The 24911-nt window shown below is 49.3% G+C and overlaps 1 protein-coding gene across 1 annotated transcript in view; it reads right to left on the reverse strand.

The window, feature by feature from the left end:
• Nucleotides 1–542: 542 nt before the first annotated feature.
• Nucleotides 543–24911, reverse strand: part of MAST3 (microtubule associated serine/threonine kinase 3) — an 83252-nt gene continuing 58883 nt past the window's right edge. Inside the window, 7 exon segments of the mRNA XM_078154158.1 lie at nucleotides 543–9034; nucleotides 9036–9745; nucleotides 14245–14426; nucleotides 18149–18285; nucleotides 18717–18839; nucleotides 22920–23146; nucleotides 24286–24483. Coding sequence (XP_078010284.1) covers nucleotides 8627–9034; nucleotides 9036–9745; nucleotides 14245–14426; nucleotides 18149–18285; nucleotides 18717–18839; nucleotides 22920–23146; nucleotides 24286–24483 — 1985 coding nt within the window. The 3' untranslated portion in view covers nucleotides 543–8626.

The raw sequence follows: 24911 nt of genomic DNA on the forward strand, positions 1-24911 counted from the left end.
AGAAAGAACTTTGCAAAACCTTAACGTACTATAGGAATGGTATTTGAGTTTCTCCCACCAAGGGACCCTGGCATCACCTTCCTCTTCTGTCAGGATTTCATGTAGGGGAAATTCACTGTGACTTTGTGTGAGCTGCTTCCTCCTTTTTTCTTCTCTGTAAACGAGAATGTTGGCCTGGATTTGGAGCAGAAAGGTCTTGGTTTGAAGCCCATCTTGACTCCATTACCTGTAAGGCCCTTCCCAGCTACAGGAGACTCACCGAATTACCTTCCCTAGCCATTTCATTGAAATCTTACCTAAAATCCCCATCTTGTAAGAAGCCTTTCCCAGTCCCCTTAAGTGTCTTCCCTCTGTCGATGACCTCCAATCTATCCCGTCTGTATCTTGCTTGTATACAGCCTCCCCCATTAGAATGTGAGCCTAGAAAGCCAAGGCTGTTTGCTGTTGGGTGCAGGGCCACACACACACACACACATACATACACAGAGTGGGTATTTAATAAATGCTTATTGATTTGACTCAGCATAAATGAACACAGATGCTTCTCTTTTTTGTCTTAATTTTTTATTCAATCAAAAACCCAGAAAATGCTCCCAGGCTTCTGCGAATGGAGATGGGGGGACAAGGCATGCACTGTGGCCAGCTAGTGATGAAACGGGCAGGGTGACCTCTGTCTTCTGTGCAGAGGGAAGCCTGTCTTTGGGTGACAGGGAGAGGACAGACCTCAGGGAAATGAGCAAAGGCATGAGGCCCAACAGACCTAGAAGCCTGGGGGTGGGGGCAGGGAAGGGAAAAGGGGGACACTACTCAAAGGCTTTGGTCACATTAGAAAAATCACACTCGACACAGGCTGGCAACGTGACACTGTCTTTCATCAGCAGCAACGCAAACTGTACAGGTCTATAAATTCGACATGTAAAAAGGCTTGGTGCCCAGGATTCTCAGCACAACCGAGGCAAGCATGTAACCCCAGAAATCGCACACATGCATATCAAAATGTAAACATTAATGGCGCAGAAGACAAGGGCGACGGGAAGCAGCGGCTCCAACTTCATACGAAACTCACCATCACGAGAGGGGGGCAGGGAGAGCATCCAAAGCTCACCAACTCACGCAGAGCCCTGGCAGCGGCATGTGTCCGAGAGGGACCGGCCAAGAACCCGGCCCCCCGGATGAGGGGCTGTGGGAAACGGCACTTGGGCCACCGAAGCGGGGAAGTGGCTACGGCTAATTCTTGTCCTGAAAACCGTAGGAGGAAGCAGACAGCTTATGCCATGGCTGCGAGTTTCCCTCACTGCTGGATTTTCCATTGCAAGTCTTAATTATACGAAATGTTTCTTTCCCAAAAGACAAACAAGATGTTGGCCCAGACATTTCTCTTTGTGTTCCAACTTTTTTTTTTTGGGGGGGGAAGGGCTGGAAAAAAATATAAAAATTCCCATAGACATGCTGAATATTTCCTAGGTTTTTCGAATGAATTACTCCCTCAAGAGTCTGGGGCAGAATTTCCTCATTTGATCATCCCCTTTTCCTCTCTGGATTTAACCAAAAAAGGAAAGGGGGATGGGGAGAAGGCCTTGGTCCTCAGGAAATCTGGCTTCTTAGCCCTGGCTCCTATGCTTGTGAACTTGGGCAGATCCTTTTTCCTCCAGGCCTCAGTTTACCCATCTGTAAAATGAGAGGGTTGTTATCAGGGTGGTATAGGGGCAAGAGCAGTAGATCTGGAGCCAGGAAGATTGGTTTTAAAGTCTACCCCTGACATTCACTGGCCAGCTCTATGGCCACTTCACATGTCTAAGGTGGTCACTCCAGTTGCAGATGGCTCATTTTTTGGTCCCAGACAATAGGAACGTGGGCTATTCATTCATGATGCATTTCTCTGACCAAGGGATGTACCTCTAACAGCAACTGTATACAAGCTGGACTCCTGAGCTGCAGGTCAGAAGAGGCCCGAATGCCACCTAATGTTACAAATGCCTGTCTTGCTCAACAGCATGATTTACTTCCTCTATACGTCCATGAACAAGCTTCGGGAAGTCAGCTGGGACCCTGTGGGAATTCTGTGGGCGAGCTCTTGGGGCTCCCTACAAGAGGAAGCCAACACTGCTGTCACACAACACGAGAGTTCACGCACGTCACAATGCAAGGTTTTCCCCGGCTGGATGGGGCGGTTCTAGTTTCTACCATAATAAATGCTTTGCTAAACATCTAAGGTCTGGAAGAATCCAAGATTAAACTTGTGGCTAAGCCATTAAGCCTTAAAGGATGCAACCACCTGGCTTCAAAGGAGAAAAAAAATCATTTAAAAATGGTTTATTTCCTGTTTTAAAGGAAACTCAAGAGAAACAGATCCATGGGGGTTATGCTAGTAAACTAGCCCTGGAAAGTCCCTGCAAAGCCAACATGCCTTTATCATAAACTTTTTTTTATTTCTGAGGCCTGGTCTCTCACTCCCAGGCCTGATCCCACCGCTGATCAGAGCGGGGCTCTGACCTGCTGTTTCCTGTCTGAGCTGGTTCACCCCTTACTCCCAGGGGCTCCCCAAATTAATGCCACACTTAGCCCGCCGCAGCTCAGAATCCTGAGCTTCCCCAGTAGCAGGGATCCCAGATGCAGGAAGCCTTTCCTGGCTTTGTCATAAGCTTGTCCTACAGATGGTCCTGAAGCCCCTAGCACGTGCACCCACATTTTTCAGCCTTGCCCCATTCCAAGCCCAATGTTGCTGGATAATAGATAATAGATTCCTCTCCTCATTACTGCTGCTTTCAGTTTTATCTGCTCTCAGAAAAGAGGGGTGGGCCTTTTTTTTAAAGAGATGTCAGCATGGTAAGAGAAGCAGGAAGCCGGGACTACCCCACCTGGAGCCAGAAGGCCAGTCCTGACTTTACTACTGGCTGCCTAAGCATGCATGGCCTTGGGCAAGTCTCTGAATGGGCCAGGAGCTCCCTTTCAGAATCTCTGAGCTAACATCTTCAGGCTTCACTGGATTCTTCCCTACAGTAACACCCAGAAGCGGTGGCCTCCTCTCTGCCTGAAGCCCTCTCAAGAGAGGGAACACGTCAACACTTTCAGCTCAGAGAACCCTTTTTAAGATTCCTCCCAACTCTGACCTTTCTTTGCCAGGTTTAATATTCTATAGTCTAAGGTTCCTTCTGTTCTATGCAAATTCTAAGGTTCTCCCTTCCAGATGTGCCATTCCATAATTCAAACAAGTTTACAGCAGACATCATCATATTGGAAGATGGACCCTAAGGGGGCTCTCTCTGGTGAGAAGGGAATAAAGCACCTACCATGTGCCGGGCACTGTGCTAAACACTTCACAAATATCACCTCATTCGATCCTCACCATAACCCTTCAAGGTAGGTGCTGTTATTATCCCCATTTTACAGATAAGGAAACTGAGGCAGACAGAGGTGAAATGACTTGCCTGGGATCGCATAGCCAGTAAGCATCTGAGGTGGGATTTGAACTCAGGTCTTCCTGACTTCAGGCCCAGCCTTTATCCACCAGGCCATCAAGACATCAGTTAAATGAGGAGTTCTTAATCGGTCATCTGTGAACACTTAAACTTAGTCTTTTGATAGCTACACTTCAATGTCAAGTTTTGTTTGTAATCCTGTGTTTTGTTTTAAGCATTTAAAAACACGATTCTCAGAAAGGGGTGTCAGGACACACACACAAGGGGTTAAGAAACTGTCGGACTCATCCAGTCCCTTTGTATTACAGGGGAGGGAGTTCAAAGCCCGTGGAAAGAAAGTAACTGGCCAAAGGTCCCATGGTAAGGTGGGGGCAGAACTGGTTCTGGAGCAGTTCTTAACCTGGGGTCCACAGACACCCCCCTACCCCCACCCCAAGGAGTCTGTGGACACTTATCAGGTGGTCTGCAAACATGGATGGGAACAAAACATCTTTACTTTCACTAACCTTTAACAGAAACCTGACATTTTCTTCTTTTTTGGGGGTGGGGGAGGCAATTGGGGTTAAGTGACTTGCCCAGGGTCACACAGCTAGTTAGGGTCTGAACTCAGGTCGTCCTGCCTACAGGGCCAGTGCTCTATCCACTGTGCTACCTGGTTGCCCCGCTTCCTTCAAATATTTGAAAACATGATTCTGAGAAGGGGTCTACAGGTTTCACCACCACACCAAAGGGGACCACATACAAAAAAGGGGAGGAACCGTAGCCTGGAGCCCCAGCCTCCTGACTCAGCCCCGTGTGCTGACGGGGAGCAGATACTCTCTGCTGAGCCCAGCTGCATCATGAGATCCGTGACTGCCTTTAATGCTCACCTCTCACCCACTTCCGAGCTTCTAAGTGGGTGCTCAATAAACGCTTTACCGATCATGACCTTGGGCAGAGCCCATCAGGAAAGCTCTCTCCAGGTCACTGGGATTTTTCTTTTATTAAACATCCACTACGCACCAAGCACTAGGCTAGCTTCCAGAAGGAGGAACAGCAGTGGTGGTGGGGACCGGGAATTTGTAGGAGACACAGTCCAAGGAGGGAGCCAACAAAACCATGACCTCCTATGGATGTACCCAAATGGTGAGAACATGGGCAGATCATTCGAGGAAGCAAGGTCATTCCTCATGGTGTCACTGAGACTGACCCTGGGCTATTTCAGCTCTTCTAGGTCCCAGCCACTGGGAAAACCAGAGGCGATGGGGGTGACCAGGGGTGGTGAAGGCTGCAGGTGGTCCAGATCCTTAAGTCCAGATCCTTTGGATTTGTTCTGTAAAATCTGGATTCAGTCAAAGGCCACACTTAAGGATCTAGAAGGCCACATGTGGCCTGAAGGCTGAAGATTCCTCACTCGTGCCTTTGACTATGGGCCTAGGGACGGACTGTGGTTTGGGGAAGCATGGAGAGTCCTGGCTCCAGCTCCACTAAGGACCACAGGGGAAACCCCCATTGATGCTTTACATCTTGGGAAGTAAAATGTCAAATTGAAAGGGAGAAGGGGAACCTCGTTCCATCTATTCCCCTGCTGCTGAGAAAAAAGACAGGAACTCACATTATTCTAAAGCATTATCCGAATTCAGATAATTAAAGAGGGCAGAATGCATGTCCTCAAGCTCAAACAGGGGCCAAGGGCAAAGGAATTGAAAAAGATGTTAAAAAGGCAAAAATCTGTTTGACAGGGAAACTTATACATGCTTACCCTTATCTTGCCCTGCCTCATTTTTTTTTTTCTGAACATTCCTATTCCAGAAAACCAAAGCTTGACATTCAATGGCCTTTTCCTTTGGGCTATGAGGGCAGAGAACTCAGAGCTTGGGGCCATGAGCTCATTCAAAAACCTGAGTTTATTTCAGAAGAATGTAAGCTCCCAGAGGGCAAGGACTGGTCTCACTGTTTATGAGCTTAGGGACACAAGTCCTTAATAAATACCAGTGGTTCTATTGAGTGAAGATGCATCTCTTTGGTTTTATTTTTTGTATTTTTAGCTAGGCAATGGGGTTAAGTGACTTGCCCAGGGTCACACAGCTAGTAAGTGTTATGTGTCTGAGGCCGAATTTGAACTCAGGTCCTCCTGAATCCAGGGCCGGTGCTCTATCCACTGCACCACCTAGCTGCCCCTAAAGATGCATCTCTTAACCTTAACAGGGTCAAAGTCTACTCCTTCCCAATCGTTCCCTTTGGAACCAAGAGGTTTAAATTGGTGGGGCCAAAGAAGGGATACCCTCGGTTCTCCCCCAGTGAGCTGATTCAGTAAGAACCTTCTGGCGTAGGACTGACCTTGGGGTCTGCGGGTGCTAACAGGCTGAAAAGGCTGTGTTGGTGGACTATGGGTCTGCTGTTACCTTAAGGTTGGCCATAAGATGACCCATTTTTTTGGGGAGGGGGGGCTAGGCAATGGGGTTAAGTGACTTGCCTAGGGTCACACAGATAGTGTTATGTGTCTGAGGCCACATTTGAACTCAGGTTCTCCAGGGCCAGTGCGCTATCCACTGCGCCACCCAGCTGCCCCAAGATGACCCATTTTTTAGCTACAACATCATCTACTAAGAGGGGTGGTTACCAATGTTGATGGAGGGGCTACCTGCATGGAGGATCGCAGGACTAGATTTGGAGATTGAAGGGTCTTCAAGTTCATCAAGCCCACTCCTCTCATTCCCCAGATGAGGAAACTGAGGTCACAAAGCCAGAAAAGGCCTGGGTCTTCTTGACTTTCTGTTTACTACCTGCACTCCCAAGTATACGAGATCTGTCAAGGAATTTCAGGCCCTTTAGACCCCGCAAATAAATCTCAAACAGTTTAAAAACAACCACCCGAAGAGCTAATCCACAATCTTAACATCCTGGATGGTGGAAATTCCACGTTTTCAGCTGAGGTTTTGAGGGCCCACTCCCTGCTGGAGTGTAATTAATGCTATCATGAGGCAGGCTTGACTCCCTAGAAGCGAGAGGAGAGAACAAAACCGGCCTTCTCCCTCTGGCCAAGCTGGGATGACGGGGAAAAGCCCAGCTCAGGACTGTGGCCTCCTACAAGCCAACCTACAGGAAGAGAAGCCTTCTCTGGGGATGGGAATCTCTGCTCTCACCCTTCAGAGGAGGCTGGACTGCATTCCACAGGGAGTCTGGCTTTTCCCTTCTGGTCCCACAGGCATCGCTGCTTAAAATACCCCTCTGGTCCTGACAAGATGGGCTAGGAAAGATGTCAACAAAGGTAAGGTAGGTGAATTAAAGAGGACAGTGACTTGGATCTTGGAATAAGAATGTCTTAAGTTATAGGACTGCGGTCTTATTCCCAGACGTCCCCATGCCTTTTTTTTCTCCACAAGGAGATGTTTGGAAGTTTAGACACTTGAAACACAGGCTGAAACCAGTGAGTGAGAGCAGAAGCCCCACGCCCCAAAGGATCCAGAGAAGGGGAATACTGATGCAGGGTTTGCAGGGGTGACCTAGAGAAAAACAAAGCACAGGGGAACTTCCAGCTGGCTTCTGGTAGTAATGGGGCACTGCTGGAGGAGGGAACAGATCCCAGGGCTGGGAGGCAGGGTTCTAGTCAGGTTCTAGGCCCAGCTCTACCACTAGGTGGCCTCGGGCAAGTTATATCACCTCTAACATTCTCAGTTCTCAGTTCTGCCATCCTGTGTTCTAAGGGCCCTCCCACCCTGCTCTAACATTCTGGATTCTAAGGTTCCTCTCAGCTCTGACATTCTGTGTCCTAAGGGTTCTCTCAGGTCTGACATCCCACGTTCTAAAAGTCCTCTCAGTTCTGTCATCCTGTGTTCTAATGGCCCTCCCAGTTCTCTCACCCTGTATTCTAAGGCCCTTCCAGCTCTGACATCCTGTGTTCTAAGGGCCCTCCCAGTTCTGACATTATTCAGTGACTCCAAAACCGTCCAGGGAAATCACACCCCAGTTCTGACATCCCATGAGAACTTGTGTTTTGGCAGAAGGTATCCCCAGAGGCTTAAACCCAGGGCTCTCCCAAAGTGCTGGTTTACAGTAAACATGCAGGGTCAGTTTGGGTGGCGGGGTAGAGAGGAAGGAGAGAAGAGAATCCTTCCAGCCCTAATCTTTCCTTCTTTAAGGTCACTGAACATAGAGAAGGGGCCTACAATTAGCAGCTACAGTCCATGACAAACAGTTTAGGGCAAGTTTGCAGTTCTGACATTTCTGCTGCGAGTGTGCATGTGGATGGGGCTGGGGGTGGGGTGGGTAGGCATCTCATCAAAAGAGAAAACCGGGTGCTTTTTTGGGGGAGGGGAAGGTTGTTCTATTGCGTCTGAATCATACAGCCTGATCCAAACACCTTTGGCCAGGCAGACCTTCCGCCCACCCTTGAGCAGGGCCAGGGAACAGATTTCTGACTTCAGCAGAAAGAACCCCCTTCCCCTCCCACCCACAGCAGGTGGGTGACAGTGGGAGGGAGACAGCTGTGCAGCATCCAGCCCTTCCCTGACTCCATCACAGCCAGATCTGGAGCACCCACGAGCCCTCGCTGGACCCCTGGGCACTGGGACAACGCTACTGTTTGAGGCAAGAGTTAAAAACCAAACCCTCCCCCCACCACCCAAAAAAATAGAAAAACCCCAGACAGGAGTGACCCAGAGGGTTTGTTCCTTGCTCGTGGGTGAGGAAACAGCACCCCTGGGTCACGGTGCCTTCACGGAAGCTCTGTGCTCAAGTCTCATCTTAGCTTATAAAAGTAATAAATTAATTGTAGGGATCTGCCTTCACAGCTATTTACAAAAGTGCCCGACCGGCTGAGGAAAGGCCTTCTCTCACCCACAGCGCCTGCACGCTACAAAAATAAGGAGACTTCTTTCCAGTTCGTAGAAAAAAAACTTCTGGTGGTGGTTTTTGTTCAGGTCCGTGGTTTCCTTGAGCTGGGTCTGGTGTTCTTTGCTTTATTCCCTCCTCCCACCCCAAATGGGCACATCCCAAAGGCTAGCTCTTCCTGAGGTTCGTGGCTTTTGGAAGATGGCGAGTTTCCTTTCTCCCGTACCCTGTCACAAGGACGCATGCATCGACTTGACTCAATCTGAGAGGCAGATGCAGAGTGGGTGGGATGGGCAGGGGTTGGGGGTCCTCGCCGGGGCGCAGAGGCCTGGGAGCCCCCATGGGACAGGCTGGCAGGCACCTCTTCCTGTGACTTCCCATCTCGGGTGTGGCTTTTAGCGCCGGTCCCCATCCTTCTTCTTGGCATCTCGAGGACTCGTTCGGGGAGCTCGAGGGTCAGGTCCTGCCCGCTCCTGGCCTCCCGAGAGCTGAAGGATGGGCAGGGACTTGGTGGCCTGCAGGGGGCCCCGAAGGGCTCGGCCCACCCTGGGGGGCTGCTGCCCTGAGCTCAAGTCCCGGAGGTCCCTGCTGTTCCGCCGCTGGGATGACAGACTCTTGTACTCGACTGCCTTGGTCCCGTCCGTCTGCTCAGTGTAGACCTTGGCCAGCAGCTGGAGAGGAGGATAAGAGCCCTGACATTCCCACTCCGCCGCGCCTGGATCGTGCACCTCGCCCTCCAAGCCCTGCACGGCGATCTGGGGGACAGGCGGGGGCTTCTGCTCACGCGCCCCTGGCCGTGGCCCCCCTCGGCTCCGCCTGGCCCTCCTGCCCGCAGGAGTCCTCGTCCCCTGAGCCCGCGGGCTCGGGTTCATCGAAGCTCACCTCCTGGACGGCCTCTTGTTTTTTGAACGAGTCTCGGCGCTCTGAGAGGTTCAGGCGCCGCATGACCACCACCTCCTGATCCCGCTCGTGGCGGTCTGCGGCCCAGTCTCTCCCCCAGCTCACCCGGCCGTGGTCTCCGGGACCACCACTGCCAGCCCCTGTGGTGGCCTGCAAGGATGTCTCCTCGATGCCATCCCCATCTCCTGCTGGCATTTCAAGGGTGAGCTTACGGCCCCCCAATGGCTTCTTTTCCACCAAGGAGGGGGCGATTTTGTCAGCAGACTGCCCTCGCTTCAGGAGAGGAGATCGGGGGGTCTCGGCACTTCGCGGCCGAGAAGTCTGCCTGGTGATCATCGGGGGGGACAAGGTCTTACCCTGGAAGGCATAGAGATTTTTGGGGTAACCTGGTAAAGGAGATGGAGACCTCTGTGGCGACGGGGGCTGGGGTCCTGGGGATGGAGTACAGGCCAGCGGCGATGGGGGGATGCTGCTCGTTGACTTCCGGCGACCGACTTTATATCGTGGGGCCCCTAGCTTGGAGGCCAGCCCGTGCAGGGAGCTAGGCCGGATGTGGCCCGCTGGGGAGGTGGGAGTGCTGGAGGACGGTGAAGTGCTCTGTGGAGATGCAGTATCTGAAAAATGAGAAACACCAAGAGTGGGAACCCAAGCCAAGCCCCTTCCCCAATGACCCAGGCCACCAAGAGAAGGCAGAGACCCAGGGTATGTATGTTCTGACAAGCTGCGTCCTCTCCAGCGAGCCTCCCTGGGGGTCCAGGGACCCTTCCTCCTCGTGCCTTTCCCCCGATGAACCCAAGCTGAGCCCTTCGGAGCGATATGGATGGGTTAGACCTCAGGAGGGCGGGCTGCCTGGATATGGTGATTTTGTCACCACACCTCAACAATGAGTGGAAGCAACAGCTCATGTGTGAATGAACAGGGTGGCCTTGGACAATGAGAGACATCCTTAGGGAGGAAGGATTTATGAAGTGCCGACTACATGCCAAGCACTGTGCTAAGTGTTTTTCAACTACTGTCTATTAATCCTCACAACCTCCCTCCTGGGCAGAGGTGCTTTTCTTATCCCCATTTTCCAGATGAGGAACTCAAGGCAGATAGATATAAAGGGACTTGCCCAGGGTCACACAGCTAGCAAGTGTTTTGAGGCTGGATTTGAATTCAGGTCTTCCTAACTTCAGGCCTGAAACTCTATCCACTGCACCACCAAGCTGCTTCTAGAGAAGTTCTAAGTCAGGATCACAGATTTAGAGCTAGACATGTCCTGAGAAATAATCTAGACCGGGGTGGGGAACCTGAGGCCTCAATGCCATGGGGCCGTGTAGGTCCTCAAGTGTGGCCCTATGACTCAATCCAAACTTTAACAGAAAACTCCCCGGGATTGTTTTGGATCCGGTCATAGGGCCACACTTGAGGACCCAGAAGGCCCCATGGCCTTGAGGCGGCAGGCTCCCCATCCCTGATCTAGTCCCGTCTCTTTGTTGCACGTATGAACCCGAGGCCCACAAAACTAAGGAGACCTCAGGAATAATCGGTGGCTCCCTAATGCCTCTGCTTGCTACTGAAAGTCCCTCATCGTCTGGCCCAGGCCTGTGTGTTCGGCTCCATTGCCCCAAGGATTCCCTGGATGTACTCCAGGTTTCGAATGAATGGCTCTCTACCTGCTGTCCCCCATTCTCTCTCTAGACTTGTTTTCTGCCCAGACGCTTCCTGTGCCCGGAACACACTCCCCCCCTCCAGCCCTGCTTCTGAAAAATCCCCGGCTTCCTTCCATCGCCATCTTCATCACTAACATTTACATAGCATTCAACAGTCGGTAAGGCCCATTGCAAAAATTGCCTCACCCTCAGAACGAGCCTGGGAGAGGGAGGTGCTATGACTGTCTCCATTTCACAGATGAGGAAACTGAGGCAGAAGGGTTCCCTTAGCTACAAAGCGTCTGGTCAGCATCAGAACGCAAGTCTTTTTGACTCCAAGTCCAGAGCTCCAGCCGCTGCGCCCCCTAGTGGCCTTTGGTGTTCAGCACCCCACAAGATGCTTTCCCCAATTGGCCCTAGCACTAGTCCCCTCCTCAAAACATCACCCTGATAATTATCTGTACTACGTACCGGATCCTGTGGTAGAATGGAATCTCTTGAGGTCAGTGGCTATTTTCCATTTTGTTGCTGTACCCCCAGCACCTACTCCAGAGCGTGGCACATAACAAATGTTCGCAGAAGGGACAGCTAGGTGACACAGGGGACAGAGCACTGGAGTCAGGAGGACCTGAGTTCAAATGTGGCCTCAAACACATGATATTCACTAGCTGTGTGACCCTGGGAAGGTCACTTAACCCTGACTGGCTAGCCAAAAAACAAAAACAAAAAAATAATGCTGGTTGGACTGGATTGACTTGTCCGAAGACAGAAGGGTGGCAAGGAGGAGAAGGCACTGAAGCCACTGCTACCCCATCCGCCTCTAAGCTGCCTCTGCTCGCTGCCTCCATCTGCCATGGGTCTTGGGGTGCGAAGGACAGGCCAGCCATTCTCAGTGCTTGGCACACAGTAGGCACTTAATAGATGTGTCCTGATTGATTGACTGAAAGGAGCTGGAGTAGAGTTTAAGACACAAAAGGGGCCACATGCTGGACACTGTTGGTGGGGAGGGTGATGTATGAACACAGAATGGTGCACCAAGGAGAGAAGACGGGGCAGGAGGTCTGTGAACCACAGCCAACGGGATTTATCAAAACTGGTCCAGAAACCAGGTCTGCCCCACACACACCCCAGAAAAGAACCATGTGTACAGCAGCAAAGAATGATGCCATCCGGGGGTCCCCTCAACTGGGGGATGGCTGAACAATTATGGCAAGGAGTGCCGCTAAGTACTACTAAGAAAACCCCCATGGAATTATGCAAAGGAATATTGTTGTGCTTTCAGCAATGAGGAAAACAACATTTTCAGATGTAAAGTGACGTGAGCTGAGCCAGGAGAACAATTTATCTGACAACAACATTGTGAAAACAAACAGCACTGAATGACTCAAGAATTCTGATCGATGTACGGACCAGCCAGGACTCCAGAGGACCCATGATGGAGGATGCAGTCCTAGATGGTAGATTCGGGGTGCAGAACGAGACCCACATTTTTGGACGTGGTCACAGTGGGAATCTGTTTTGTTCAACTAGGCATGCTGGTTACAAGGGTTTTTCTTTTTTTTTTTTTAATAGGGGGAAGGCAGGAGGGAGAGATGATAAATACTCATTAATTTTAAAAAATGTGTAATTTAAAAAAAAAAAAAGAAAGAAATCAAAAGGCCTAATTCAAATGGTATGCAATGAAAATCCGAATTCCAGGAGTGAAGCAAATTATTTTGCACTTAAGTGCTTGGCAATCCATGGTAACAAGTACATCACCCTAAAACATGTGGTGACAGAGCCAGTCATCTGCTGTCTTGTTTATTACCCCTATAGGAGCTATGATGGCTTGTGAGAGGCACCATGGTGTAATGGGGAGGAGGGGTGTCAGCCTTGGACTCATGAATTCCTGGGTTCCAGCCCTCTCTCTGACATACACAAGTTGTATTGGTCTGCTGCTGGGCCACAGGCTTCTGAACAGCTATGGCTTGGACAAAATCTCTGAATCTTGCCAGCTATCAGGCACTGGAGATGAGGCCAATGTGGACGGCCCCATCCATCCACCTTGTTGTGGGCTCTAGATTCAGGTCTTGCCAGAATTACCATCGGAAGACCAAGGAAGCGTCAGTCAGGCCTACTGTACTCTGCCCTGGTCAGACAACATCTAGAGATGGTCACGTTGTGTGCTGGATGCCACGGTTTAGGAAGAACATTGAAAATGTGAAAGTGTTGTAGAAAAATTGGAGGTTGGAATGATGGATAATGGAAGAGGTTGGGATGGTATCATATAACAATCGGTGAAAGGAATCAGGGATTTAGGGGGTAGAGGAAGAGAGAATGATAAATTACCTTCTTAAAACTATGCAAAAGTTGGGGGGCAGCTAGGTGGCGCAGTGGATAGAGTACCAGTCCTGGATTCAGGAGGACCTGAGTTCAAATCCGGCCTCAGACACACAATAACACTTACTAGCTGTGTGACCCTGGGCAAGTCACTTAACCCCACTGCCTAACAACAACAAAAAAACTATGCAAAAGTTGACTGGATTACCTAGAGTTAGTTGGTTAGCATCTATTTGGCACCTACTGCGTCCCCAGCACCATGCTAAGCACTGGAGATTCAAAGAAAGGAAAAAGACAGAAGGTCTCCAAGTAAAGGCAGGCGAGCTACCCGCTGGCCCTGTTTGGGGGGAGATTCTTATCTGGTTCTGGGTCGGACGAGGGCAGAAGTTCTTCATTCTTAATTGTTTCACAGGCCCCTTGGTCAGCCTAGTGAGGCCTAGGAAATGACTCTCAAAATAAGGTTTTGAAATAATGGAAGAAAATTAGGATTTGGGGAATTTCAGTTACAGCCTTAGTGAAAATAAATTTGTCAACTTTTTTCCCACGTCCGGCTCATCTCTGCCTCCTGGCCTCCCAGGCTTCCTTCAGGTCCCAGTGAGAATCCCACTTTCTCTAGGAAGTCTTTTCCAATCTCTCTTACTTCAGTGCTTTCCCTCTGTGGATTATTTCCAGTTTCTTCTGCATAGAGCTTGCTTGCACATGGTTATTTTGCATGTTGTCATTAGATTGTAAGCTCTCTGAGGGCGGGGTCTATCTTTTGCCTTTCTTTGTCTCCTCAGTGCTTAGCATAGAGCCCGACTCATAGCAGGTATTTGATAAATGCTTGTATGGATGACCTTAAAGTCCATGCTGGCATACAAGAGACCATGCCAAGAGACCCACACAAATAAGTTTAAAAGAAAAAGGCAGAATGGAGCACGGTGCTCAGGAAGGCAAACATCCTCAGAGCTCAGAAGCGTGCCGCTAGTAACAGCTAACCACCCACCTCAATCTGGAGTTTTCTACAAAGATCTGCACACTAACAGGACACACCGATTAAACTGGCAAATAAACAGAAAAAGAAGAGGTGGACCCAAACGCCAGGTGGGTCCCAAGTCCAGTGAGCATCCTTCCCTCCTTCCCAGACACCACCAGGCAAACAGGAAAGAGCCGCTTGGTACCTGGAGGGGCATCAGGAGCAGGGCTGCGGCAGGGGGTGGCTGGTCCGGGGGACAGGCTGTGGGTTGGAGAGCCAGGAAGGCTCTCACTGGAAGACAGGGAGTGGTGGAGCCCAGAAGAGAAACTTCGACTCGTGTGCAGCATCGTTGACTGCTTGGAGATCTTTTTAAAGAGAGACTTCCTCCTTCAAAGGCAGAGAAGAACAAATGAGGTGCCCATGTCAGAGAGTAAGAAATAAGCCCCAGCTAAAACTGGAACGGACGCGGGGATTGTGAAAGCCAGAACACAGGTGACTATCCTAAGTCCCTCTCCCACTCTGGGCCTCAGTTTCCTCATCGTTTTGGAATTCTTAAACTTTTTTGTGACATGGGTCCCTCTGGAGGTCTGAGGAAGCCCAGAGATGGATTGATCAATTCTAAGAGTGACTTTAAAGGCATAAAATTAAATTCATAGGATTATAAAAGAAACCAAAAGGTAGTGAAAATAAAGATGTAATTTAATTTTTTCCATCCTAAAATCTCTAAGAACTCCCAAACAAGATAGTCTCTAAGCTCCAACATTCTATGTTCTCTGTACTAAGTGCACTCTGACCTGGCACTGTATTCTAAGTTAAAAGGTCCCTTCTAGCCCTGACAGTCTTTATTCTATGTTCTAAGGGTCTTTCTTGCTCTAACATTTTATATTTTAACATTCTTAGCGCTGATATCCTGTGTTCTAAAAGACCTCCCAGCTCTACCTTTCTGGGTTCTAAGGGCTCTCCCAGCTCTGACACTCTAAGGGCCTATCCCTGGCACTCCAAGTTCTCAGGCCTATCTCTGAATGTATCATTTTACATTATGACAGGGCAAATCTCTGCATGTAAATTACTTTAAATGACATCATCCCCTAGCTTGAAGTGTTGAAAAAAACTGTATTTTCTGTGCAGTTATGCAGCAAGTTTCAAGGCAGGCAGCCCCCAGTGCTCAGAGGCAGTGGAAGGAATCTAGGTGACATTCTGGGGGATGCCTGGGCACAGCTGTGTCCTCTGGAGGAGGCTGGTTCTCAGCAGTCTTGGACGGTACAGGGTCATCGCAGACAGCCTGGAGGCAGCACCATAAATGGCCCTGCTGGGTTAGCCAGCAGAGCCTGAGGAATCAGGGCCCCTGCCCTGCTCCAAACTTCTGCCAGAGATTTATTTTGAGCAAGACCCATCGCTTTAAAACCACAGATTCCTCATTTCTTTTTCAGAGCTTATGAAATCGCTCTCCCTGTTCCTCCCAACACCCGCCTCGCTCTGAGAAACCCCATAAGGAAGTGTTTTGCACAGAAAATAAAGCAGGGAAGGAGGCAGGCTGGACTGGATTACTTTGCAAGGTCCCTTCCAGGCGTTTTTTGGTGTGAAAATCAAAGGAGACACAGACAGTTTAGAGCAGGAGATCTTCACTTGGGGTCCACAAACAACAGACAGATTTCAGGAGAATCTGTGAAGTTAAGACACCTTTACTGTCACTAACCGCTCCCTGAAATGTGGCATTTGCTTCAATTATTTAGAAACCTTATTCTGAGGAGGGGTCCATCCGCAGGCTTCCCCAGACTGACTGCCAAAGGGGCCTGGATACAACAAAGGGGAGGAGACCCTGGTTTGCAGAGTGGCATCACGGGAAGTTACCGGTAGTAGATTGGGAGTCAGGTGAGAACAGGTTTGAATCCTACCTTCCACACTCACTGGCCACGTATGCGACCACAAGCGAACCATTCAACATCTCTGAGCCTCAGTTTCCTTATCTGAATACCTATAATAATAACAGCTACCATTTCTATATCACCTACTCTAGCAGCTAACTGTGCTAAGCACTTTCAAAATATCATTTCAGGGCAGCTAGGTGGCGCAGTAAATAGAGCAGCAGCTCTGGAGTCAGGAAGACCTGAGTTCAAATCTGGCCTCAGATACATAACACTCACTAGCTGAGTGACTCTGGGCAAGTCACTTAACCTCAACTGCCCTCACCCAAAACACACACACACATCATTTCATTTGATCCTCACAACAGCCCTGGGAGAGGTAGGTGCTGTAATTATCCCCATTTTACAGATGAGGAAACCAAGAAGTGAAGAGACTTGTCCAGGGTCACACGGCTACTAAGTGCCTGAGGCTGGATTTGAACTCAGGTCTTCCTGACTCCAGGTTTGACACTGTGTGAGCTATGGCTCCCCCTACTGGCCCAGTACAACATGCACACCTGAAGATTATACAAGTTAAGGAATGTAATTGGTTGTTCAATTGTTTCAGTAGTGTTGAACCCTCCGTGACTCCCTCTATGGTTTTCTTGGCAAAGATACTGGAGTGTTTTGCCATTTCCTTCTCCAGCTCATTTGACCAATGAGGAAACTGAGGCAAACAAGGTTAAGTGACTTGTCCAGGGTCACATAGCTTGCACGTGTCTTAGGCCAGATCTGAACCCAGGTCTTCCTGACTGAAGGCCCGGTGCTCTATCTACTGCATCACTTAGCTGCCCACGGGCAAACATCCCCAATTCCCTAAATTGAGCCGTCCTGGGCAAGGTCTTGGGACCACTCACCTTCCTGAGGCTCGGTCACTAGAGTAAGAAGGGGCCATAGAACACAGGCTATAAACTAGAAAATGCTTTAAAAATCCCCCTCCCCTGTTTTTTTTTACAGTTGGGGAAACTGAGGCCCAAACAGAGGAAGTGACTTCCCCCAAGATCTAGAACTCTGAGCCTTCAGGTCCCCAGCTCCAAACCATTAGAAACCCTGCTCAGACCTAAGGGTGGTCCTGGTACCTTGAGAGATGAAGGAGAGACCTACGATAAGACGAGCACAACACAGCACTGGAAGGTTTGCAAGGAACTCTGTATATTTTATCTCACTTAATCCTCATGGCGACTATGGAGGTGAGCTACTTATATCACTCCCCTTTTACAGAGGAAACTGAGGCAGACTTGGCCAGGACGACACAGCTAATGTCTGAGGCAGAATCTGAACGCAAGCCTGCCTGACTCCAGGTTGCTTGGTGTCTGTCTTTCGTCCTCGAAGAGGACCGTGACACATCAGGGAGGTGATGCCATGATATGCAAATGAATGGGATTTATGCGAGGCAGGGCTGTGTACCAGAGTGATTTGGGGTTAAGGCTGGTCTTTAAGAGAAAAAATGAAAACAAGAAAAAAAGTTTCAGAGATTAAAATTCACATCCCTTTTGGGCAGAGTACCCGCAGGGTTGTGAAACCTTATGCGGACAGAGAAGAAAGGAAGAAGGAAGGTAGGAAGGAAGGAAGGAAAGAAAGAGAAAGAAAGAAAGAAAGAAGAAAGAAAGAAAGAAAGAAAGAAAGAAAGAAAGAAAGAAAGAAAGAAAGAAAGAAAGAAAGAAAAAGAAAGGAAGGAAGGAAGAAAGAAAGAAAGGAAGAAAGAAAGAAAGAAAGAAAGAGACGTCAGGGAGGTGATGCCATGACATGCAAGTAAAGTGGATTACAGTGAAGCAAGGCTGTGCAAAGTCACCAGCCTCACTTTCTACTCTGGAGCCATCTGGGTCCAGTGGCCAGATATTCATCAGGACACCTGGAGATGGCCCAGGATGCAGTGCGAGACTTTGGCCTTTTCGAGCTAAGTAAGGTCTTTAACAGGGCTCAAAAGTGCTGAGCACTGAGGATAGAAAAAAAGACAAAAAACAAAGAAAGAAAAGCTCAAAAAATAGGGCCTGCCCTCCAGGCACTCCCAGTCTAATGAGGCAGATGACACACAAACATCTACGGGCAAACAAGACACAGACAAATGGGAGAGGATCTCAGAAGGACGCCATTCCGACGGAAGGGAGCTGGGAAGGCTTCTCGGGGACCCCTGTCTGGCGCCCCACCCCCCACCGCCCAGGTGCCTCGCTGCAGCTCGCGTGCCTGCCCTCGCCCAGCGCGCACCTGTCCTGACTCTCCCGCTTCCTGCTCTTCTTGCTCCGGCGGGCCAGCCGGCCTTTGTTGCTGTGTTTCCGGGCCGGGCCAACCTTGATGGAGGTGTTCTCCAGGGCTGTGGTTCTCAGGGAGATCTTACTGTTGCTCTGGAGGACAGATTGCGAAGGCGGAAGCGTGGCTGATGGCTAGCTCCTGACTCTGGCATTCAGAGCCCCGTCCATCCTCCGCATCCCTCTCCACTTTCCTGCCACTCTGGTCCTGCTCTCTCTCCACGCCCTTGCCCATGTGACTACCTTCCTGGCATGGAATCCTGCCCCTTCCCATCTTCTGCTGTCCCTCCACAGCTTATCGAGATGCCGCTACCTCGAGGCCCCCCTTCCTTGGCTCCTTCTCATCCCCACGTGAAAGTGATCCTGTTTCTCACAGTGCCCTGCCTCCGCCTGTCCGTGGCCCTCCTCTCAGTCACTTCTTCATGTGCCTAGGCCCGCCCCCATTTGATCCCAAGTGCCCTCGGCCTTGGAGTCCCCAGGGTCCAGCGGGACGCCTCAGGCCTCACAGGGGTGTGGGCGGCAGATACCTTCAGCAGCAGCTCCACGACGTCCATGTGAACCAGTCCAAGCACCGACTCTCCGTTGATGTGGGTGATGAGGTCTCCAGCCCGCAGTCCAGCTTCGTGAGCAGGGCTGCCCTCCTCCACACTCTGAAGGAAAGAGGGGCAGGTTAGCGACCCAAAGCAACCCTGTTCAAGACTTTCTTGAGAAGAGGGGGAAGATGCCTGCAGGAACACTGCCCTACCTAGCAAAACGGCAACAAAAGGGCAGGAGACCCAGCCCAGTAAGAGTTCTTTTGCCTTTCTCTGCCCAGGCATGGCACTGTGCCTTACACACAGGCACGTAACAGATGCTCGCCGAACTGAATTAAACGTGCCCAGTCTCCAGTTCTGATGGCCACCATCTCAACCTCAGGGCCTTCTCTCTGAGGTCATTTCCAATCTAGCTTGTGTGGATCTTCTTTGTACACAGCTGTTCGCATGCTGTCTCCCCCAGTAGCCTGGGAGCTCCTTGACAGCAGGGACTGGATTTTGCCTTTCTTTGTACCCCCTGGTGCTTGGCAGAGTGCCTGGCACATAGCAGGCACTTAATAAGTGCTTGATACTAAATTCACTGCAGAATCTTGGCAAATATGGCAGAAACTAGGCACAGACCAACATCTTACACTATATACCAAGATAAACTCAAAATGGGTACATGACTTAGATATAAAGGTTGATACTAGAAGCAAACTAGGAGAGCAAGGAGTGATTTACCTGCCAGATTTATGGAGAAGGGAAGAATTTATGACCAAACAAGAGAGAGAGAACATTATGAGATGCAAAATGGATGATTTTGATTACATTAAACCGAAAAGTTTTTGTACAAACACAGCCAATGCAACCAAGATTAGAAGAGAAGCAGAAAGCTGGGAAACAATTTTATAGCCAGTGTCTCTGATAAAGGCCTCGTTTCTAAAATATATAGAGAATTGAGTCAAATTTATGAGAATACAATTCATTCCCCAATTGATAAATGCTCAAAGTATATATTCAGTTTTCAGATGAAGAAATTAAAAGCTATAATCACATGAAAAAATGTTCTAAATCACTATCGATTTAGAATATGCCAATTAAAACAGTTCTGAAGTACCACATCACACTTATCAGACTGGCCAATATGACAAAACGGGAAAATGATAAATGTTGGAGAAAATGTGGGAAAATTGGAACACTAATGCATTGCTGGTGCAGTTGTGAACTGATCCAAACATTCTGGAGAGCATTTTGGAACTATGCCCAAAGAACTATAAAACTATGCATACCCTTTGACCCAGCAACAGCACTTCTAGGGCTGTATCCCAAAGAGATCATACAAACAGGAAAAGGACCCACATGTACAAAAATATAGCAGTTCTTTTTGTGGTGGCAAAGAATTGGAAATTGAGGGGATGTCCATCAGTTGGGGAATGGCTGAACAAGTTGTGGTATATGAATGTGATGGAATACTATTGTGCTATAAGAAATGATGAGCAGGTGGACTTCAGAAAAACCTGGAAAGACTTATATGGCCTGATGCTGAGTGAAGTGAGCAGAACCAGGAGAATGTTGTACACAGTAACAGCCATGTTGTGCAATGACTGACTTTGACAGACTTAGCTATTCTCAGTAACGCAAGGATCTAAGACATCTCCAAAAGTCTCATGATGGAAAATGCTATCCACATCCAGAAAGAAGAACTTTGGAGACTGAATGAAGATCGAAGCATACTATTTTCTTTCTTTTTTTTGTTTGTTTCTTCTTTCTTGTGGTTCCTCCCATTGGTTATAATTCTTCTTTACAACATGACTAATGTGAAAATGTGTTTAATAGGAATATATATGTAGAGCCTATATCAGACTGCATGCTGTCTTGAGGTGGGAGGAGGGAAGGAGGGGAGAAAATCTGGAACTCAAAAGCTTATGGAAGTGAATGTTGAAAACTAAAAGTAAATTAATTAATTAAAAAAAGAATCCTGGCAAATTACTTCTTTCCACTGGGCCTCAGTTATCCTAACTGTGATTATTAAAAAGTTCGAGAGGCATAGTTTGTGGGTAATTTAATCATTTTATTAATAATGCCAGCAGGTTATTAATAAAAGGAAGGTCATTTGGCTGTCTTAGACCAAAGACCCCCAACGGTGGTAGGTTCACCGTTCATATGCCCATCAAAGAGTGTTCCCAAAGGGTCCTACTAAACTCTGATTGGTTAATCAAATGGGAGATGGGCTATGTTGGGGTACATGATTTAGGTCACTCAAATTTGGTCAAAGAAACATCAATTTCCATATCACCTGCCTTGGTAATAGGGAGAATCAATATTTTCTGGGTAAATCTTTAAAAAATATTTCCCGCGTTGGTTGGTTTCTGGATGAAGAAGAAAAAGGGAAAAGCCTTGGTTCTAATACAATAATTGGTTACTAAATGTAAGAAAGAAATATTCATTTCTCACACAGCTGTAAAACGAGGCTGGACTGATTCAAACTCTTAACCTGGGGGCCAGAGGTCCGTGAACTTGGAAGAGAAAAAAAAATTATGCCTTTATTTTCACTAACTTCTGGTTTCCTTTGCAAGCTGACATATTTTGTTTCAGGCATTTAAACACATGATTCTAAGAAGGGGTGCATAGGCTTCACTAGACTGACTGCCCCAAGGCAGCCAGGACAAAAGGCAGTTATGAACTCCTGGCCCGTATGGTCCTTAAAGCCCCTTTCCATCTAACTCATTCTAGGTCCTTCTGCCTCTGACATTCTACATTCTAAGGTCAATGCAAGCTCCGACATTCCATGTTCTAAGGTCAATGCAAGCTCCGACATTCCATGTTCTAAGGTCAATGCAAGCTCCGACATTTCATGGTGTAAGGTCAATGCAAGCTCTGACATTCCACATTCTGTTATTTCCAAGACTGATATTCAATCTTCTTGGTTATTCAGGGTGGATTCTATTTGGGGCATATATAACATATGGAGTAAAGACATAACTTCTCTTGGACATCTGAAATGAGTTTTCAAGGCAATGAACTGGATTTCTCACATGTCGTCTGAGTGACAAAGGCTGTTACCAGAGAGGGGTTTTATGCACATCTTGGAAAGCAATTATGGTCCAGGAGACACAGCCTGAAATCAGGAGTCAAGGGATGAGGGTTCTGGGCCTTGCTCCAGCACTAATGACAGTAGACCTTGGGCACAAGATATTGTACCAACTGGAGCTTAACTTTCCTCCTACAAAAATGGAATTGCACTAGGTGGTCTCTAAGATTCTTCCCAGGTACTGATGACACAATAAACTTCATTAAGCACCTTCTATGCGCCAGGCCCTGCACTGAGCATTGGGATTACTCCCAATTTATCTTGTATTTAGTTTGTTTACACATTGTTTGCAGCTCTTCTTCCCCATTAAACTCTGAGCTCCTTGAGGACGGGCAGAGACTGTCACCTTTCTCTCCCAGTATGTAGCACAGTGCCCGGCACATAGTAAGCACTTCATAAATGTTCTGTTGTTCTGTTCTATATGACTCTTCATGACCCCATCTGGAGTTTTCTTGGCAGAGACACTGCAGTGCTTTGCCATTTCCTTTTCCAGCTCATCTTACAGATGAGAAAACTGAGGCAAACAGGGTTAAGTGACTTGCCTAGGGTCACATAGCTAGTAAGTGTTCTATTTACTACACCACCTAGCTGCAAGAAAGTTACCTGACCAGGAATCAAACTGTGGCCAACGAATGTGCCAAATCCTAATCACTAGACCAGCAGGAAGATAAATCATAAGCGTTTACTGACTCCCAGCTCTGACCTTCAGTGTTCTAAGGGCCCTCCCCGCTCTGTCATCCTGTGTTCTAAGGACCCTCCCAGCCCTGACATCTTCTGTTCTAAGGAGCCTCCCAGCCCTGACATTTTGGGTTGTATGGACCCTCCCAGCTCTGACATCCTGTGTTCTAGGGGCTCTCCCACCCCTGACATTTTGGGTTGTATGGACCCTCCCAGCTCTGACATCCTGTGTTCTAGGGGCTCTCCCACCCCTGACATTTTGGGTTGTATGGACCCTCCCAGCTCTGACATTCTGCATTCTAAGGACCCTCCCAGCCCTGACATCTTCTGTTCTAAGGACCCTCCAAGCTCTGACGTTTTGGGTTCTATGAGCCCTCCCAGCTGACACTCTACATTTTAATCTCCCCTAGTACGTTCCTCATCACACCCAGCTTCTCTGGACTCACCCAGACCACGTGGTGCACTGTGTAGACATCGCTGTCGCCCATGTAGACACGGATGGCCCTCAGGCTGAAGCCAAACTTCTTGCCAGAGCTGTGGATGATGATGGGTGGCCGCAGGTTGGCGATGCCAATGGAGGAGTCTCGGCTCGGGGAGGAGTCCCGGGAGGAGGGGTTGGACGAGAGGGAATGGGGGGAGATGGGACTCATGAGGGCCCCACTACTGCAGTCGTCTGTGGGGATTCAATTCAACAAGCCTTCGTTAACGCCAGCCCCAGACCCCGAGCAGAGACACGTGGACAAAACAGAGGAGGCCCTGCCCTGGAGGAGATTACATTCTGCTTTGGGAAAATACCACACAGACCTACTACCACATGTAAACACAAAAGGATGAAAGCAGGGAAGGAAGGAAAACAGCGACTCTGCCCTTTATGGCTGGGAACGAGCTTGTTTTCTCATCCATGATTCATCCGTGAGCCCAGAACGCCATTTCCAGAGCAGACCATTAAGCAGCCACAGCGCCTCGGTCAGAAGGCTGAGGCTGTGACCCCCAGCCTGGGCACTGACTCACTCTGTGACCTCTGGAATAAGCGACTGAAGTCTCCCTGAGCCTCTGGGTCCTCCTCTGTAAAACGGGGATGAGTCACTTCCCCTCTCAGGGACTCCTGACTCAATTGTAAAAGGAGGGGTCTGGATTAGGTCATCCCTGAGTTCTTTTCCATTCTAAATACTCTGATTTCATAGAGCAGCAGAATTTTGGGGTGAGAAAGGACCCTCGGGGCTTGGGAAGACTGAGCCCCAGCCTTCTCCCAAAAGAACCCTGGCTATGACCTCTCTGGCCCCCCAGCCTCTGCTGGAAGACCCCCAACAGGGGCAGTGCACCGCCCCGGGGTAGCCTGTTCCACTCTGGGAAGGCTTGTATTGTAGCAATCTTTTCCTGACATCAAATCTAAGTAGTTTCCCTTCAGGAGACTTCTACCCCTCTGCTCCTGGTTCTTTCCTTAGAGGCCGAGTAGAACAAGTTTTTTCTTGTCGTTAGATTGTAAGCTTGTTGAGGGCAAGAACTTCCTGCCTCTTTATGTATCCCCAGTACTAAGCACAGTGCCTGACACATAAAATAACTGTTTATCCATCGACTGATTCTTTAAGCCACAAATTCCCACTCTGCCTCTCTCACTGGGGACTGAACAAAACCAGTGCTGAGCTAAGCTGAGCTTTGTAAGCAGCAAGGCATTGTACAAAGGTCACCTGGGGCCATGATTCCTCGGAGCCCAGAAAACCCCTCCGCCACGCGCTCAGACAGGGAGGAGGGAAGGTGGGCTGGGATGGGATGGTGGGGGAAGGAGGATGCAGTTCACAGGCTCGGTGATACCTGAAGTGATGACAAGGGAGAGGGCCGAGACCGAGGCCGACTTGGGCACCCGGCCCCCGGATGTCTTCTGCTTCTCAGGTGTTTCCTTCTGGCCGCCGAGGCGCCGGCTCCCCCCGCCTTCCAGGCCCCGAGGTGTGGAGTTCTTTGCTCCGGTGCTATTGCTCCGTAATCGGACGTGGCTGAGGCTTGAACCGTCGGCTATATGAATGGCAACAGGGGCAGACAATCGGCATGAGCGGACCCTTGCGCCGGAGCACAGGCTGGGGTCCTTGGGGGAGGCCCTGAGTGCTCTCAGTGGTATCAGCCAGGAAGGCCAAGACCCCTTCCTCCATCCCACACACGTGGTAGAGCGGACAGCAGGCTAGGCCTGGAGTCAGGAAGTGCTGGGTTCAACTCTATCCTCTGACACTTGCTGGCTGGGTGACCTCAACTTCCCCATCTAGAAAATGGGAATAAGAAGACATGCGGGACCCAGCCCGCCCTGGGCTGCAAGGAGGCTCCAACAGCCATTGTGGGGCAATGGGAAACAGCAGTGATCCTCCGCCTCATCTTGGGGGAAGTGAGGAGAAAGGGCAGAATGGAGGTTTGCCCAGCCCACCCATCTTGTACCCATTTTCCGGGTCAGC

The sequence above is a fragment of the Phascolarctos cinereus genome, unplaced genomic scaffold (assembly GCF_003287225.1).
Source record: "Phascolarctos cinereus isolate Bilbo 61053 unplaced genomic scaffold, phaCin_HiC Scaffold_4;HRSCAF=312, whole genome shotgun sequence".
Taxonomy (NCBI): Eukaryota; Metazoa; Chordata; class Mammalia; order Diprotodontia; family Phascolarctidae; genus Phascolarctos; species Phascolarctos cinereus.